The sequence below is a fragment of the Sebastes fasciatus genome, chromosome 2 (genome assembly GCF_043250625.1).
Source record: "Sebastes fasciatus isolate fSebFas1 chromosome 2, fSebFas1.pri, whole genome shotgun sequence".
Taxonomy (NCBI): Eukaryota; Metazoa; Chordata; class Actinopteri; order Perciformes; family Sebastidae; genus Sebastes; species Sebastes fasciatus.
This window is the reverse complement of record NC_133796.1, coordinates 15555512-15573642: the sequence shown is the minus strand read 5'-3', so window position 1 is coordinate 15573642 and position 18131 is coordinate 15555512. Positions and strand designations below refer to the sequence as shown.

General features: G+C 40.4%; 1 protein-coding gene across 3 annotated transcripts in view; it reads right to left on the bottom strand.

The window, feature by feature from the left end:
• The window catches only part of myo5aa (myosin VAa), a 70577-nt gene that overhangs the window by 23826 nt on the left and 28620 nt on the right, over window positions 1–18131 (bottom strand). For all 3 annotated transcript variants that reach the window (XM_074610910.1, XM_074610891.1, XM_074610902.1), the window contains exons 6-14: window positions 15337–15480; window positions 11535–11616; window positions 9659–9766; window positions 9296–9402; window positions 7653–7918; window positions 7395–7476; window positions 7123–7263; window positions 5090–5215; window positions 3658–3741 (exon numbers count right to left, since the gene is read on the bottom strand). In XM_074610910.1, coding sequence (XP_074467011.1) covers window positions 3658–3741; window positions 5090–5215; window positions 7123–7263; window positions 7395–7476; window positions 7653–7918; window positions 9296–9402; window positions 9659–9766; window positions 11535–11616; window positions 15337–15480 — 1140 coding nt within the window. The remainder of the gene's footprint in view (window positions 1–3657; window positions 3742–5089; window positions 5216–7122; window positions 7264–7394; window positions 7477–7652; window positions 7919–9295; window positions 9403–9658; window positions 9767–11534; window positions 11617–15336; window positions 15481–18131) is intronic.

The window sequence follows — 18131 nt, the reverse complement described above, 5'->3', positions numbered from 1 at the left end:
AAATATCCTCCTTCCTTTGTCCCTTGTTTTTATGTCCAATCCCCTTTCCTCCTCCCAGAGTGCCTTTAGTGCTCCCCATGCAGCAAACAAACACACACAACTTCAATCTCCTCAGTGCCGTTAAAGTGATAGTAACTCAAAGAGAGAGATAGGGAAGGAGGAAAGATAAAAGAGGAAGAGCTACAGGCGGACCAGCGTTGTATGAACGCCTCTGTTTACCTTCTGCTGGCGGGGAAGGGTTGTCATGATGAGGACAGAACCAAACATACATGGACAACATATGGAGACACAGTGACAAAAGAAACAACAATGACTTTAAAAGGAAAGGAAACACACAGCTCAAGTTCAAAATCATTGTTACCCCCACATCACAAACTATAACACAACATGTATGATTCAAACGGAAACGTAGATGAAACCAGGCAGACTAATGATGAGGCTGAAATGGATGGAAGCAACATGATGGGATGATGATTTCCACTGAGCTCCAAGCCGGCATGAAGTATAAAGCATGTCTGTGGTTGGAGGACGGCCACACGGTGGAATTCGATCTGTTCTAATGTTGATCACATTCCTGGATTGCAATGCATCATGGGAAATATCTGCATCAGGCATTTCTCAAATGCACCTTATTGATTAGACTTGCAAGCAGACGTCGGCATGAATGCGAGACTCCTATGTGTCTCGCAGGCCTTAATGCAGTTTGGAGCAATGCAGGTACTGTGGAGCCACGCTGGAGTCTTTAACTGCATTCACTTGAAAGGAAAAAGTTCCTGTTTTATACAACCTGGGTTCTTCTTTTCATAGTTTTTGGACAATTTCTAAGATCTTGGATTTGAGTGACACTGCTAAAAATAAATCCACTGTGGCAAGACACAAGTATGAGTGGTGAGACGATCGCAGGTTTTAAACAAATTAGCCAAACTTATTTGGGAGAGTAAATGAAGGCGAAAGGTAAAATGTGGATATTCATATTTTCAGACAGACTTCCTGGTTCATCTCTGACTCACTGTACTTTCCTGTAGTTGTGGAACCAGGTTTATTATAGTAAACTAATACTGAAACTAAAACGAAAATAAGCCGAGAAAAATATCGTTGGTAAACTGAAACTAAGTAAAAACTAAATCATTTAAGAAAAACTAAACTGAAACTATATTGTCTGGGTAAAAGCTAATAAAAATAAATAAATTCATTTCAGTTTTAGTTTTTTTTTAGTTATAATATATCACTACCAAAAAAGGAGACGGCATGAATTTCTGCCAACTCTCGTAGCGTTGAACCACAGAAATTGAACAGACTTGACCTTCCAGGAGACGACGCTGTGCAGCACGAAGATTAAACATTAATACTATTTCTATACAGTTCTCCATCTATGTATTTTGTATGTATATATAGTTACATACTTCTGAGACATTATACCTGGCCCTAACAAAAACAAACAAAACTAAATATATAAAAACTAAATCTTTAGTCAACACTAAAATAAAACAAAAACTAATTCAAAATTCAAAACTATTATAACCTTGTTGTGCTAACAGAATGTTTACTGTACAATGAAGGATCTTTAGCAACATTTGCAGGCGTGCTCACGTTGGGTTTAGATAATTGAAGTGCTTTAGATAATTTGTCTAAACCGTTGGCTTGTTTCCAACCTGTATGATCGTCTGACTGTACGTTTCTCGCCCCAGTTTGTTGTAGCGATGTCGTCCTGTTCCCACATCTCAGCAATTACGTTGGTGTAATTTTATCATTACTGAAAGAAATGATGGCAAAGACTACGAAAATAGGACCCAAACTGTAATAAACCAGAGTTTTCCTTTAACTGTTGAATCAACAGCAGAAGCTTTAGAAAAGTACATCATCTCCATCCTGGCCTGCAGTCCATTCACTGAGATGGTACGCAGTGTGTCGGGGACGCATCACCTCAAGGCCTCTCTCTGTTCATCTAAACCACAATCACAGAAAACAGAACTGCCTCCATGTGCCTCATAGGGAGGATTTCCTACCTTCTCATGTTGTATTTTTCATGTTAATGTGTTACATGGTGATGCAATGAAAGCAGTTAGCTGCTAAATGTTTACAAAATAATTTTTCAGTCATTCTCTGATCGTCGAGGGAGGATTTAAAGACAAGGTCTTGTGTTTGAAGGTCGAGTACCAGATGAATAAATTAGACAGCTTGTAGAAAAAAAAAAAAAAAATGCTTTCAAGTTTTCTTCCAGTTTAAGTGACATTTTACAGATGTGCTCCTCCTCATGGTATCAGCTAGCTGGAAAACACGTGTGCACACACTCTCTCACACACACACACACACACACACACACGCACACGCACACGCACACACACACACACACACACACAAACACAAACACAAACACACACACACAGAATGACGGGATAAGCTGGGCAGGGAAGTAAAACGAAAGTTAATTAGCCTAAATCTTATTAAGAGCTCATTACCATTTAATCCTAATTGTTTAAATCTCACCGATTTCCACGGCAACATTCAGACTATACGTCCATGAGTATGTTCGTGTGTGTGTGTGTGTGTGTGTTAAGTGATTGTGTTAGAGGTTAGAGCAGACAGTATCTCAACCCTTACCCCGTTCTGCTCTTGTTGAAGTCTATAAGAGAACAGTCGATGGTCACTTTGGAGCATTTTGGACAAACACACTACATCATAGGTTGTGTGTGTGCAAGCTAAACAGCAGTGAGGATTTAAAAGGCTTAGGCCCCTTTTGACCCAACTGGGTTTTAGACACGGATCCTGAACCAAGATTACAAGAAAACAGAACGCACACAGATGCACACACACACATGTGATGTTAATTGGGGCGTGATCTGGCTAAGTTAGGCTTAAATGAACGTGCGTATGTGTGTGGTTTTCCAGTTCAGCATCATTTTCTTCCCAAATTAGATAACGATCATTTGAAAAACTGTGAAATCAACCTTTAAAGAATTTAATTGAAAATCTGAATCACGAGATAGTTGTGACGACTCTTAGTTGGGACAAAACTAGAACATTTGAATGCTGTAAAAGGTTGTTTATCATAATGATGTGTGGATGTGTTCATTTGCAAAATCAGATATCTGTGTAGAGTATTACTAACGTTATCACATGACACGGCATTTATTTAGGCTTAGTCATGCTTTTCTGTAAGTCATTAAATATATTTGGACAAGCTGGAAAGTCAAATATGTAGCGGTAATAATAATATATGAATATTATAATAATTATGAACCACAATCATATTTATCCTCTGCTGGTTATGTTTAGCCAATGAATGTGTGTGTGTGTGTGTGTGTGTGTGTGTGTGTGTGTGTGTGTGTGTGTATTCAGCTTTGTCTGTTATGTGTAAATAAAACCTAAACCCCTCTGACCATAAACATCCTGCATTGAGCATTTGTCATCTCTTCTGGCGCCAACACTACCTCCACATGGCCAGAGGAGGGCGCTGCTTCCTGAGCTTTCAGGTGGGACTTCTGGTCAGTAAACAATAGTCTATGTTTCACACACAGACAGAGCAGGTGAACCAGCTCTCATTGAGCTGCAGGCTTCTCGGCTTTGATCTCAGCAGACGCTTCTGTTCGTAGTGTTTTGAGTTGTACATCGATGTGTTCAAACGGTGCATGAATCATGTCTGTCTGTGCTTCTCACCTTGCTGGCCTTCAGCACGTTGATCTGCTCTTCATTCACCGTGTCCTTGTTCTTCTCCAGGAAACCGTCACACTGGTATTCCACCTGCTCGACAACAACAGAGCGGTTTGTGTTACAATACCTGTGAGGACGTTTCAGTGGAATTTATCTAGGTGCTTTTTATTTCTGATTAAAAAATTACAGTTCATCTACTCTCCCTTGTAGTTTTGTATTCATGATCTACAAACAAAACAAAATGCTGCAGGGGTTGACAATCTAATCTTTATAAACAGATTCTGCATTCACATGTAGAATCTGTCGGCAACGGGACAGGATTTTGGCTTCAGAAGCGTTCTGGTTTCCGTTTGTAGTCCGAGTAGTATTGACCAATCAGGTTCGAGCAGGGTTTGGTTCGAATGCAGGTAACGCATTGGCCGAAATCTGCAATCTGGGAACCCACCGTCTATCGTCTGATGATGATTTAGCTTTTTATTGGTTTAAAATTAGCTTGTAAACTGGCTACTTGTGAAACAATCCGGTCTCAGATGTCATCTCTCAACTCCAACTCCCAGTCTCGCATCTCAAGTTGCTAATCAGACTGTAAACAATAAGCAGCGACCGGTAAAGGAAGTCTTGGCCCGGATATCCGCTGGCTACACCGCAACCCCAGAAATATAGCCTCTTGCCCCCAGAGGATTATCTGTCGTCAGATCGATAGCTGATGGGTTCCGAGACTGCAGATAATCTGACTCAAAGAAATGTGTATTCACATTGTCCTAATGTTTAGGGTACATTTATAAGGTAAATGTTTCTATATCTTGGTTTTACGTCAAATTGAGGTAGCCAGTGACAGCCAGGGCAAACAGTAAAGCCTTCATAGTAACTCCTGATGCAAGGAGTCTTTAAATATATCAACATTAATCTTTGTAAATGTTTGGTCAGAAATATCTTCAACTAGGATCCAGTTTTAATTTCAGGGGAGCTCATGGGAAAGCATGCGTCAGTCCTCGACACCATTTATCTGTAACCTTATAGTGAGGATCTAAAAACAGATGTTAAAAATAACACTGCGTCATCCTGCACCTCATTACAGGATATGAAACCTATTACGCTAAAGTGGATTACACTAGTCAAACACACACACTCTAAACACTTCATTGCAGAACTGCTTTTTGTGTGAAAACACTAACAATAAAAAAAGTTCTCCGTCCTCTCTCCTTCCTTCCATCCTAAAAATAGCTCCAGCACTGCAGCAGCCACTGCAGCCAATCTGTCCCTAAAAGTGTTATCTGTGGAGTTAAAAAGGTGCCTGCCGTGTCATTACTTTTCCAGCTAAATAAGGAACAAAATCTGAATGACAAACCTCCAAAATAATGAATTGAACTACTCTCATACTTCGACAAACACTGTGCGAAGCAATGAAGCGTGAAACAAACACGTCAGTCAAGCCCACCTTGTCAGCAAAATGTTGAATGATGAAAGCGCGGTTGGACATGCGTGGCTTCTCGAAGAGGGAGCAGGTCTTTAGGTGGGTGTTGTAGAGCTTCTGAGCCCACGAATCATCCGAACCTTTCGGCATCTGGTATAGAAAGGGGAGAAAATATTAATTTCTGTCTATAGATAAGGTGAATGTTTTTCAAACATGCTTGTTTATGTTTAAATATATGAACCGCAGGAAAGATCTCCCAGTTACATTTCATAGTTTCTTTATTTTATCTTCAGACATTTATTCATATCGAACGAGGCAAATTTAGAGGTCCACATTTATGGAATTCACTGAATATGCCGCTGAAATTATCATCTTCCTTGCCAGCTTCTCTCATTTCATCTTGAACCTAATGGCATGATGCTTCTGTTGGTTGTACATATCGACTTACTCTAGGTTGTTGTTTTTTTTTCCCTCTCTTCTTTCTTTTCTTTCTCTTTCGTTTGCTTGTGACTTTTGTGTGTATAGATATTTTTTGTGTTATGTGTTCTTTGTTTCTTCGTTTATTGTTTTGTTTCGCTTTTGAGGAGTAATAACGTCATTTTTTATTTGTTTAAATAGGGGAGGACTCTGAATAAGCTTCCCAGGCTTCCTTCCTCTCCTGCACTGAAATTACTGTTCCAAATAATTGTGCAAATAAACTAAACTAAGAAGACACAGTGGAAACTATCAGTAAGAAAACATGTATGTAACCACCTGCTTATAAATACACTGAGAGACAAAGAACTGAACATTTCAAGTAATTTAAGGTATTACAGAGTTATTGGATTTCATCTTACAAGTGTGTCTTTCTTTCCTGATTACACAGTGCATGAGGACAACATCTTTTCTGAATATTTCTTTGCCAAGAAGTCAAACCAAATGTCCATTTTGTGTTTGCGTCACCCTGCAATTATGTTAGCAATGTGGACCACCTCAAATGTCAACAGCTTGTAAAATGACCTTGCAGTGGAGAGATTAGTCAGCATTGTTAGTGGACTGGCTGAGCTGTGAAAGTGTGTCGATGGTGCAGATATGAGCACTGCCTTTACTCTACAAAGGCTGCAACCTGAATATTAACTCAGATATTCGATACGTTCGACCAAAGCTCAGCCCAACATTACTATGAGTTGCTACAACAAAATAAAAACAATCCAACTGTGAATTGAACTGAAAAAAAGCTTCGTCTCCCATTCACTTTCATTGTGTACGCTAGTATGTGGTCAGTGTTTCATGTGTTTCAGAGTTCCTGCAGGTGATGTGAACTGTAAGTGTAGGTGTTGGGAGACTCGGGTCTAGTGCGTGGTGGGAGGCGCCGACGGATCGACTGTCAAAAAATGTAAAGCAGCACGTGGGTGTGAACGGGTGGATGATTTTCACTGAGCGGTTCAACCACAACCCACACAACGAGCCTCTGCTCAACATGCAGCATGGACTCACTTTACTTGTTTACATTTATGAGAACGTTTTTATTCCACCAACAGTATTCATAAGTCATCAGGTCTTCTTATGTAATTGTATATTCTTCTGAAAGATAGATTAAAGATTAGAAGATTTATGATCAGAGTATTTTTTTTTTTTATCTTTGTCAAACAAAGCTTTTAAAAAGATCAGTATAAACGGTAAGCTGCATCAAACTAACACTAAATTACCGCCTTGCGGTTGCATGCCTCCACTAACCAGTCAAGTTGCAGTTTACATCCATATCTGTTCAAAATGTCATCACTTCATCATTTTATCCTGTTAGACATTTGTGTAAAATTGTCATAATTAGCATGTGAATTCTTGAGTTATGGCCAAAAACGTGTTTTGTGAGGTCACAGTGACCTCTAAATGTAATCAGTACATCCTTGAGTCTAAGTGGACGTTTGTGCCATATTTGAAGAAATTCCCTCCAGATGTTCCTGAGATAACAATTCTCTCTGCATGTTAAGTGTCTTTAAATAATAGTGACTTACCAGAAAACGAAATTAAATATCATTTTTTTGAAACATTATTAAGTGGACTAGATAAAAAAGTACCTTGCACTCCTCGTCCAACAGGTCCAGGACGCCCATCTTGGCTTCTATGAGGTTGATGCAGGGCTGATTGTCGTAGAAGTCGATCAGAGTCCAGGGGATCTGCTCCCTCATGTACTCCTCCTGCTCCAGCTTGAACACATGCTGCACACACAAACACACACACACATGTGGGGATTAAGCTCTATACTTGCATCAAACAATAAAAAATAAAAATAATAATCACATCTGTTAATATAATGTGCAAACCAATAGGAAAGACGTATGCTGCTCACCATGTTGAACTGTTGCTGGAGTTTCTCATTAGCGTAGTTGATACAGAACTGCTCAAAGCTGTTGATCTCAAACGTCTCAAACCTTGAGAGGAAGAACAGACGAGTCATGCTGCTGGTACATTGCTGGGAAAAGCCAGTGCAATTTACTTCACTACTGTGGTTGTACACTGTGAAGTCTATTAACAAATGAGTGGCATTTAAACATTGACATTTAAAACCTCAGATTAGCTACACAGGCGGGCGAATGCACGGACGTACCCGTAGATGTCGAGGACTCCGATGAAGGAGTGCTGTTTGAAATTGGTGATAAGGGCTTTGTTAACGTGCTCAACGATCCAGTTGAAGAGCTTGGCGTAAATGTGTTTGGACAGCGCGTCACGGGCGTTGGTGGCCTGCAGGCGGGGGATGGTCTTGATGTACGTCTCTGTGGCCGTCTTCAGCTTCCTGTGGCACAGCCACTGAGACATGTCCTGGTAGGTCACGCCTACCAGCTCGCAGAACGCTGTCAGGTGGCGATTGTTGGGCTAAAGGGAAAAGAGGAGATTATAACTATTACCAGGAGATGTCGGCTAAGAAAAGTTGGATTCCCTCTTTTGGACTCTTTCATAAAACGTTGTTTAAATTCTTGCATTATAATATTTTTGGATACAGCAACCCAGTGACACCGTCTCTCCCTCACAAGATCGAGGTTGATGCTATAAATTAGTGGTTCCCAACCTTTTTCCTTAAGGGACCCCTTTTCTATCATTGAGTAAACTGACGCCCCCTGACTAAGTGACATATTGTATGGATATTTCATATTATATTCAATGCATAACAATAACAGCACTGAACAACTGATAAACTGTACAATTAACCCAAATAGTGACACAATAACTGCAGGAAGTTTGTGTAAAACGAGCGATTTGGATGAATTTTGAGCAGATTATTTCCTGTGAATATTGCATCAGAGATGAGTTTTTCTGTTATTTTTACGGACTTTTAATACAATTTTTTTTTTTTTTTATCAATCATTCATACTTAATAAGCTTCTTTTTTGACAAAGGCAGTGTTTGGCCATTGTGCCATTAGCTCTTTGGTTGTTTTAACTGCGTACTTTTCTAATGCAGTACGAGGTTGTTTACTAGAGAGGGAAGGCTCTGTGAATATAACTTGTGTTCAGATCTTCAACGTGTCCTTATCCTGTGAGATTTGTTTATATATTTCAAATAATAATCCAAACTTTAAAAATGACGATTTCATTTTGTTTTCTTCACAGAAATGAATGAAATGTTGAGATATAGGCCAACTACATATTCTTAAAAAGTTGTCTTACACATTAAAATCAAGAAGCCCTCGCGACCCCACATAAAACTTTGGCGACCCCTAATGGGGGATTGGGGACCCCCAGGTTGGAAACCAGTACTACTGTATAAGTAAACTTAGAAGTAAAAGTTGTGCAAATCAGCAGCACTGACTTATTCCTCTGCTCTAACTAGCCCAACATAATATTTCTTCATAGATTTCTGTCTAATACACGCCATCACATAACTATTAGGGCCGCCCCCTTTTAGTTGATTAGTTAATCGGTCGTTTTGATCTTTGTCGACTAAGATTTCTTTCATCAATTAGTAATTTTTTATGCTTTTTTTTCATTCTGAACAACTAATTTTTAAGAAACTTATGAGCACATCTCTGGTAAACACAAGATTTAAAGTGGTGCTTTTGTGTGATTCTTTGTGTAGAAACTCAGTTTTACAGATCTCTCGATAGTCAACAAAATCGTATGAGTATTAGTCGTGTAAGAATTTTTCGGTCGAGGACAGCCCGAATAACGACACATATAAAGTTGTAAATATCATGCAATCTGTTCCAACTTGTCTCACTGACAATCAGAACTGCAGTATAAATATCATCCTCACAGGAATGACGCTGCTGTCTGAGTCTCTGTCCTTTATCTCCACGTTTCCCAGATGAAGAATAGCAGCCAAAACCTGGAACAATCCCATCTGATAGGACTCATTAACACCTGCAGGGGAAAACACACACACACACACACACACACACACACTAGTGAGTTTTGACCCAAATTTTAACCCCTGCTATACCATCCCATCCTTAACCTTTGTTAAAAAACTATCCCCACACTCAAAAAGCTGGAAAAATATACCTACAAAGTGTTTCTTCTAATCACATCCAGTTAACCGGGTATATCAAGCAGTCATGTGAGTTCAGGCACATTTGAATGTGTATTAATCTGTATATGTTGAGGGTGTGCATGTTACCGAGCAATGTGAAGGCATTGCGAGTGGTGGACAGCTCCTTGGTGTCGTCCACGCCGTCGATAACGGGGCTGCGGCCCTGCCTGGTGTACAAGAAGTCGTTTGCACTGCCTGAGTGGAGGAACAGAGCGGGTGAATAAATTAAGAAAACATGCAGTGTGTGCAGTTTTACCTTGTGCAACTTGGGTTACAACTGTGCTATCACAGCATCCTCCTTTATCAAGCTGAGCTGCATTGGAAATTAACATATAACTGAGTTAAGAAATGGGACATTGATTTAAGGAAACTTTTTGTTTCTGATTAGCTAGAAGGAGCGGTCTGTTAAAATCATACATTGTGACATCAGTGCACCACATATCACGATTTTGCAGATGATTCTGGGTTCTTAGAAGAAAAAAAAGTGAAATCAAGAGCACTTCTGTGTAAGAATGATGTTAGCTCAACTTTCCCACAAGCAGTTTCTTTATGCACGCTTTACACTGAATTAAGGCATGGCCTGTTTCCCTGGCAACGAGAGGCACTGACACGACTGTGACAACCACCCCATTTACTGAGCCAGGAAGTCAGCAGGAGAGGAAAAGACAGCAGCTGTGTGTGTGTGTGTGTGTGTGTGTGTGTGTGTGTGTGAGAGAGAGAGAGAGAGAGTGAATGCCAACTGAGTGGCTGTAAGTGACAGTGCCAGCAGTGTGTGTGTGTGTGTGTGTGTGTGTGTGTGTGTGTGTGTGTGTGTGTGTGTGTGTGTGTGTGTGTGTGTGTGTGTGTGTGTGTGTGTGTCGCATGACTAGGATGAGCAGGTGCAGGTCCACAGTGGGAGCGCTCTGTATGAGAGCCTGTTCAACCACAGAGTCAATGTGTCGGACACGTCTAAACTGATATAAAATCTGACACCTCACTGTGGTTTATGAAGATTGTTTTCAGAGATGTGGAGGGAGGAGAGCCACTGCAGCTAAACACAACGCTCTTACAATCAGTCACTCTGTATTCATTGCTGATTCTGAATTGCTGTCACTAGTGTATTAGCCGAGTGCTCCTCTGTAGCTCGGACAATAACTAACCGTGTTTCCATTCAATTGTCTAGCAAATTTAAAGCAAACTTTTCAAATGTCACAAAAAAAAAGAAATGCAAATTATGAGCGTTTCAATCAACTGGTTTGGAGCGAATAGACTCGGCTACAGCTCAGTTTCGTCAGAAGTTGCCGCTATAAGCTACGCATGGCTGTAATCCGAGTAGAAGAAGAAGAGGTCGGGAACACGAAACAAAACGAGTCAGCTTGTACATCTAGCATCACCAAACGTACAAGAGAAAAATGGAGAGAGGTCTTCGGGAATTAGTTTCAATTGGGCAAGTTTTAATTGTTCCTTCATGTCAGCTAGTATTGGCCATGTTTCATGTTGTTCTGGAGACGAAGACGAGCATTCACACATTATGAGAATATCGGAGAAGATGCCGACAGCGGAAACAGCTGATCAGTCATGTGGGTTAAATGTGATTTAAATGTTTGCTACATCAGAATTTATTCAGCATTTACAACTCTTTTTCTGGCGAAGAGCAAAAAACACATCAAGAAAGTGTAAAAACCTTTTCTTTTTTTTTTGCAAATGAGGAAGTTTTATAAAATGTTGACATTGCCATACAGCTTTCCAAAACGCGATACTTCAAAATGTGCATACAAATATGTGAATGGAAACACGGCTAGTTTGTGTCTGGGTGCTGCAGCCCATTTTGCCTCTCTGAAAAACATGGAAAATGTTGTTGTTCCTTCCGACTTCAGGCTACTGTTTCTGTAATTGCTTATGACGTGAATGTAGAGTTTAGATCAACTGTCAGTTGTGCAGCTCTGTGTAGTTGTGGATATATGCACACATGTATGACACTTACTCAGCCTCAGATTCTTGAACTCAGGCAGATGTGACGATGCACAGAGCTGATAGAAGATATGATAATTCCTCTCCTCGTCCGCCTGGAAGAAAGCATGAAGATCATATGATGTGGGGTAAATGCTGCATGTGCACATATAGCACGCTCAGTTTATTCAAATACATCACATGAATGGTATTCATCTACACATTCGACCTACATTCATTCATGCAGGAAAAATCACGTGTGTCTTGTTTAGTCATATGTGCTTCTTTACAAGTATACAGTTTGACAGTTTAACATCTGCTCTGGAGCAGCTGGTGATTTAGTGCCTTGCTCAAGGGCATATCAAGAGATATTATGGAGTCGGATGAGAATATTATACGGTTATTTTCTACACTCACATTTTTTTCCCAGACATACAGGAAATCAAACACAAGATGTGGCCCATCTGTGCACGCATTTCCATTAAAGCTGCAACGATTAATCGATTAGTTGTCAACTATTAAATTAATCGCCAACTATTTTGATAATTGATTAATCAGTTTTAGTAATTTTTTAAGGAAAAAGAGGACAAAATTCTCTGATTCCAGTTTCTTAAATGTGAATATTTTCTGGTTTCTTTTCTCCTCTATGGCAGTAAACTGAATATCTTTGAGTTGTGGACAAAACAAGACATTTGAGGACATCATCTTGGGCTTTGGGAAACACTGATCGCCATTTTTCACCATTTTCTGTCATTTTATAGACCAAACAACTAATCGATTAATCAAGAAAATAATCAACAGAATAATTGACAATGAAAATAATTGTAATTTGCAGCCCTAATTTTCATACCTATGATGAGGTTATACCTGATACAGTAAACGGGCATATATAACACGCCTAACGATTGACTTCTAGCGAAAATGAATTACTCAAATGTTAAAAGGACGTCAGAAAGCTGGAAACAATCTGTTACCTGTGTCCTACATTGGTGCTACTACCCTCAAACACACACACCTATAAATGGGTGGTACTGGAGCCAGTCTTGTGAGAAATGTGAGGAGGAAAGTGTTCACGTATTTCCGACAACATCCTCATTCCTCAACAGTGCTGCTGTCTAAGACAGAGAGCGTGTGTGTGTTTGTGTGTGTGTGTGTGTGTGTGTGTGTATAAATGTGTGTGCAGAGTTAAAATATGTGTCTTTATCTAGACACTGCCCTACTGGCTCCACCAGTGAGCAAACACACCCTCTGAATATACAATAAAGTTATAAGAGAAAAAGCAAGTAAACTTTATCTAGATAGAACTTGAACACAAACCACAACATATAAAGTTATAAGATCATGAAAAAAAAAGAAAGAAAACTATATCTAAAGAAGGATTTAGACAAGAAAAGGACACAAATGAAATCATTACTTGGGTAAGAAAGTCTTTGACACCAGAGAGAAAGAGGGGGAGAAAAAGGGGGAAGGAGTGCCGTGGTGTAACCCGGTGTGACAGATGTATTGTTTACTTTGTTTCCTGCTACTTGTCTTTGTGGAGAAGGAAGTTATTGCCGCATACTTCTTCTGCTCTAAAGGACACCAGGGCCAGACTGACAGTTAATGTTGTTTGAGTGCTACTGATGAACAGACTGATTGTGTGTGTGTGTGTGTGTGTGTCTGGTTGACTGCACGTCTTCATACTTGTGAGGACTTCAAGCACCTTAAATATTGAAAACTGAGGACATTTTAAAAGTTCTGACCAGGGTTAGCATTATTGTTGGATTGAAGGTAAAATAAGGGTCTGTATGGTTGTTCACAGAGAGGTTTAAAGGGATAGTTCAGGTGTTTTGAAGTGGGGTTGTATGAGATACTTATCCATAGTCAGTGTATTACCTACAGTAGATGACGGTCGACACAACCCCCAGCTTGGAGAAACAGACAGGAGTACAGACACCGGAGAAAAACAATACAGTGCTGTGGACGGGACCAGCAGCAAAATGTATTTTTATCCACCTAAAAGAAAGGCTCACCTAAAACAAATCAATATCAGTTTAAGTGTGCGCTATATTTAGAATATTTTCACCGCTTTACTGTGCTGTCAGAGAGCCCTTTACGACAGAGAACTGAAGCTTTTTCCGAGGGAGTCTTGGTTGCTTTGGCGAGAGCACAGATAATGGTTTCAGTTCCCCATGGGAAACATAGACTGTATAGCTCTCTCACCGCAAGGTAAACCAGCAAAAACATTCTAAATATAGCGTACACTTACACTGATCATGATTTTTTTTGGTGAGCCTTTCTTTTAAGTGGCTAAAATCCGTTTTGCTGCCGCCCCCGTCCACAGCAGTACATCACTTTGGATCTGAACGGTAACTCCTGTCTGTTTCTCCAAACTGGGTGCACGTCATCCATCATCTACTGTAGGTAATACACTGACTATGGATAACTACCTCATACAACCCCACTTCAAAACACCTAAACTATCCATTTAAAACCTGGGACTCCCTAACAGTCAGTCAGAACTGATGCCTTTTGAATGAGAGGTCAAACGTCCAATTTTTTTAAATATTATTTTTGTAATTTTTGCCTTTATTTGAAAGTGATAGTAGAGTCAGAGACAAGGAAAGCAGGGGGAAGAGCGGGGGTATGACATGCAACAAAAAGGTCCTTGGCTGGACTCAAACCGGGGATGCTGCATTTATATGGTATCTGTCTAAACTACTAGGCCACTGTGTGCACCCTACAACTGGTGACATGTTAGCTGGGTGGTGAGACACTCAGGAGAACTATCCCATAGTGAGACATCTCACTCATACTATTCAGAGAACAGGGGTTACGCAAGTGTCTTTCTCCACATGTCGCCTGCTTGTTGACCAGCCAATAGAATTAGATACTTCACCATATGACCCGAGGCATACTATCTGCTGTCTGTGCGTGCATGCATGTGTGCGTATGGCGTGTGCAGCAACACCAGAGTCATGTGTGAGCCACTGGAAGCCAATTAACTACTGAGTCACGGTCCCAGTGTGCTTGTAGCTGTGTGTTTAGGTACGTGGGTTGTGTTATTTACGATTACAAATTTGGGAGACAGTCTGCGTTTTTAATGTGACGTTTCAGTTTAAGGGGTGAGTGCCGAACACACACATAACACCATAATAGAAATGTAATTTTAAAATAATTTAAAGGTAGTTTTATTGTAATGTTTGAAAGCTGTCATCTGTTTACAGATAAATGAGATTCCAGATGGGCTTTTCACAGTAATGGTTTAAACTAGGCAGTAAGCTATAACTCACAGATTTTGGCGACGATACAATAATTTTGATGCCAGCCAACAAACCTCTGAATGTGTTATATTATGGCTGTAGTAAATGGTGTAAATACATTACCGCTGACAGGCTTTGAGGAATCATTTAGCAAAAGCAACACCTCCAATGTCAAGGAAACAAGCTAAAGCAGATTATAACAAATCACACATGATACTTCAGGAAATTCTCTTTTGCCTGTAACCCTGCAAGACGCCAGAGTGTAAAATAAGTGCTAAAGAACTGAATGTATTCATGAACAGGAACATCCTCGAGGACTCTTCAGCTTTCAGGAACCCAGTTAAGATGACTGAAGGACACAACGATGCCACCGTGATTTTAGAATGTGTATTTGAAAAGACGGACTCCAAAGTGGTTACTGCGTGATCTAAAAGCTAATGTAGAAGTGTACAAAGGTTAACTTAGTGCCTGGATCTGTGATGGCTGAGGCAGGGGGGTAATAGACTGTAAAGTCAATTAAACATCCACGCAAGTATAAACAAAGCACCTCGTGTGTGCGTTCATGCAAACTTGAGTGTGCGTTTGTGCGCTCACCTGAAACACCACTCGTGATTTCTCCAGCAGGTATGTTCTCATGTTGGCGCCGATGATACGGTAGCGGGTGTCGAAGCCGATCTCGATGTATTTCCCAAAGCGACTGCTGTTGTCATTTCGGGTGGTCTTTGCATTTCCAATGGCCTGAAGAAAAACAAAATGCAAAAACAGATATAACATATTATGGTGATGGTGTTTAAACTTAGATAGAGCAGATGGTGCAGCAGTTCATACATTTTTATTTAAACGCTATTTGGCTGCACAAACAGTAGTTCCAAGTGTCCCAGGATACCACAACAGCAGAGTGAAAGGCAACTTTTACTGTGGTTATTAGTATAAAGACGGGAGGACTCCTTAGCACAAAGACTGGAAACAGGAGGAAACAGCTAGCCTGACTCTCAAAAGTACTTTACACCAGGGGCCGTATTCATAACGCTTCCTAGTACAAAGAGTTGCTCATAGTGATGAAATACTAAGAAATTTCTTAGAATTATGGCGTTTTCTAAGCATTTCCTTTTACAGTTAAGACTAGATCCTCATAAAGATAAAAGTTCACAGATCATCTTAGCCCTAAGGGGAAAAACTGTTAGGAGTAGGGATGAGGACCTTTAAGAGGTTTAAGTGTTTCTTAAGCAGATGAGAAACTGGCAGAAAGACAAAGAGATAGGAGAAATATTCTCCAAACGCTGAATGACAGTGAGTTAATGAAACGCTACAGATTAGATCATGCAGGGATCACGTTTGTGGTCGATCTCATTACAGATGCGCCAACATCTCCCGACCAACGCAATAACGCTTTAAATGAAAGTGATCACAACACTAGGATATTTGGCAACTGGAAAAATGCAACACTGTTGGCTGGTGTATAGATTTACATACCAACCAGCGCCGCTACTTATATAGACTGGCCAGCAATCACAGAAACTGATGAAAGCTGAGCAATTTTCTCCGTTAATATCAAATAGATTAAGTACTAAAAATTAGCAGCATGGTAAATAAACACAGGTAAATTAATATAACAAATATCAGCACGTGAATAGGCTACTGCACAAGTAGGTCTGTGTTTTTAAAAACATTTTGTAGGATACTTTTAAATTATGACATATTCAACTGAGATACTCATTACATAAAATAGTATTCATAATCACACCATGTCTTAATAGACTCAATTCTATGCACACATTTCTATTAGTGTCCTTGTTTAAAAACTATTTTCTATAAAACAGCGTTTAATTAGAGTTTCTCTTTTTGTTTTATGCTTTTATTCATTGATTTATTCTTAAGATTTTTATTCATCGTCTTTTATCTCTGTTTCTATTTCTTTGCTGCATTGAACTTTCTAATTTGTAACTTTATATGTCTGTGAAGCACTGTTTATTATTATTGTTATTATTATTATTATTAGGCCTATTGATTTCACTGTTCAATCTATGCCCATTATCACTAAGAGCACAGTTTGCATCAGAGTACATCAACCAATCACACCTTTTTAAAAGAATGCATCATAATAGCAAAGGGGGTCAACCACGCCTCCTCACTAAGGTAAACATTTCTGTCCCTTCCTGCTCGGAGAAGCTTCCTAAATCACTCCTAAGCTAGGACTCCTTGCTAGCAATTTTGAGTATAAGTTAGGAGCTCTGATCCTAGCCCCAGATCCTAAAACTAGTACGCCAGAGACTCAAACTGTAGTTTACAACCTGAAATAAGATTAAGATTATTTGTGGTTAGTCCAGACATTAAAAAAAAATCAGTAGTTTAATGAACTTCTGTCCTTCTACAGACAAGAGGTGGATATGTTGACGGGCATTTCCTGCTGAGCTACTACACATCTGAAAATAAATCTACTGAAGTCAGCAGCCTTAGTCCAATAAGCAGGATTGATCAATGACCCTACTAGGAATTGTGGGTAGACGGGTGGGGCTACATACAAACACACACATCCCAGCTATACAACCGGCCGGCTTGAGCCGAGTTAAGTCGTGTGTGTGAGCAGAGGGTTCTTGCTGAGTTAAGGCCGAACACACAGTCTTTCACTGCAGACAAGGAGTCTTTCAGCAGGTATTTCAGTCTCTGCCTGCATCAGCCAAACACACATAAACACCACACACAAACACTCTCCCTCTCTCACGCACACACACACAGGTTTTGTAATATCGAAAAGGCTGATGCAACCATCTAGTCTGCATCCAGGCTCAGAGGCTAAAGTGACATCACTGCGACGAGAGAAAGCTTTCTATTCATTCTGTCAGCTTGTCTCTGATTGGCTGGAGGTGAAAGTGGAGGTTGGGAGGACGAGAGAGTGATGTTAGCGGAGCGGTTGGAAAGGACGGAGAGGGTGGGGGATGTCAGGAGGTAGAGGACGGGAGGAGGGGAGGAGGAGAGGAGGGGAGAAGGTGAGGAGGGGAGGAGGGGGGAGGGTGGCATATGGGCACAGGGGAGCTCTCCGACCCCTCCTGTCCTCATGACTCTACAGGAAGAATTACAAAACACACACACAGTTAAGAATAAGACCTGCTGTATCGCAGCGGAGAGCAGCTCGAGGCCAGAGAGAGACACAGAGTTTAGTGGAGAAACTGAAGGGAAGGGAGTAAGTAAATGCCAGTGGAGATAAGATGAGAGGAGAAGGACATTCAGCCCTTATCATCCATTAATGAACTGAGCTTGTGATGAACTGTTGAGTAATTGGGCCGAGGAAACGAGCGTCTATAAACACGCAAACTGCCAGGAAAAATGACGCAAGACTTTCACTTTGAAGACAAATTCACAGCTACAGAAAGGAGCTTTTACCAGTCCTC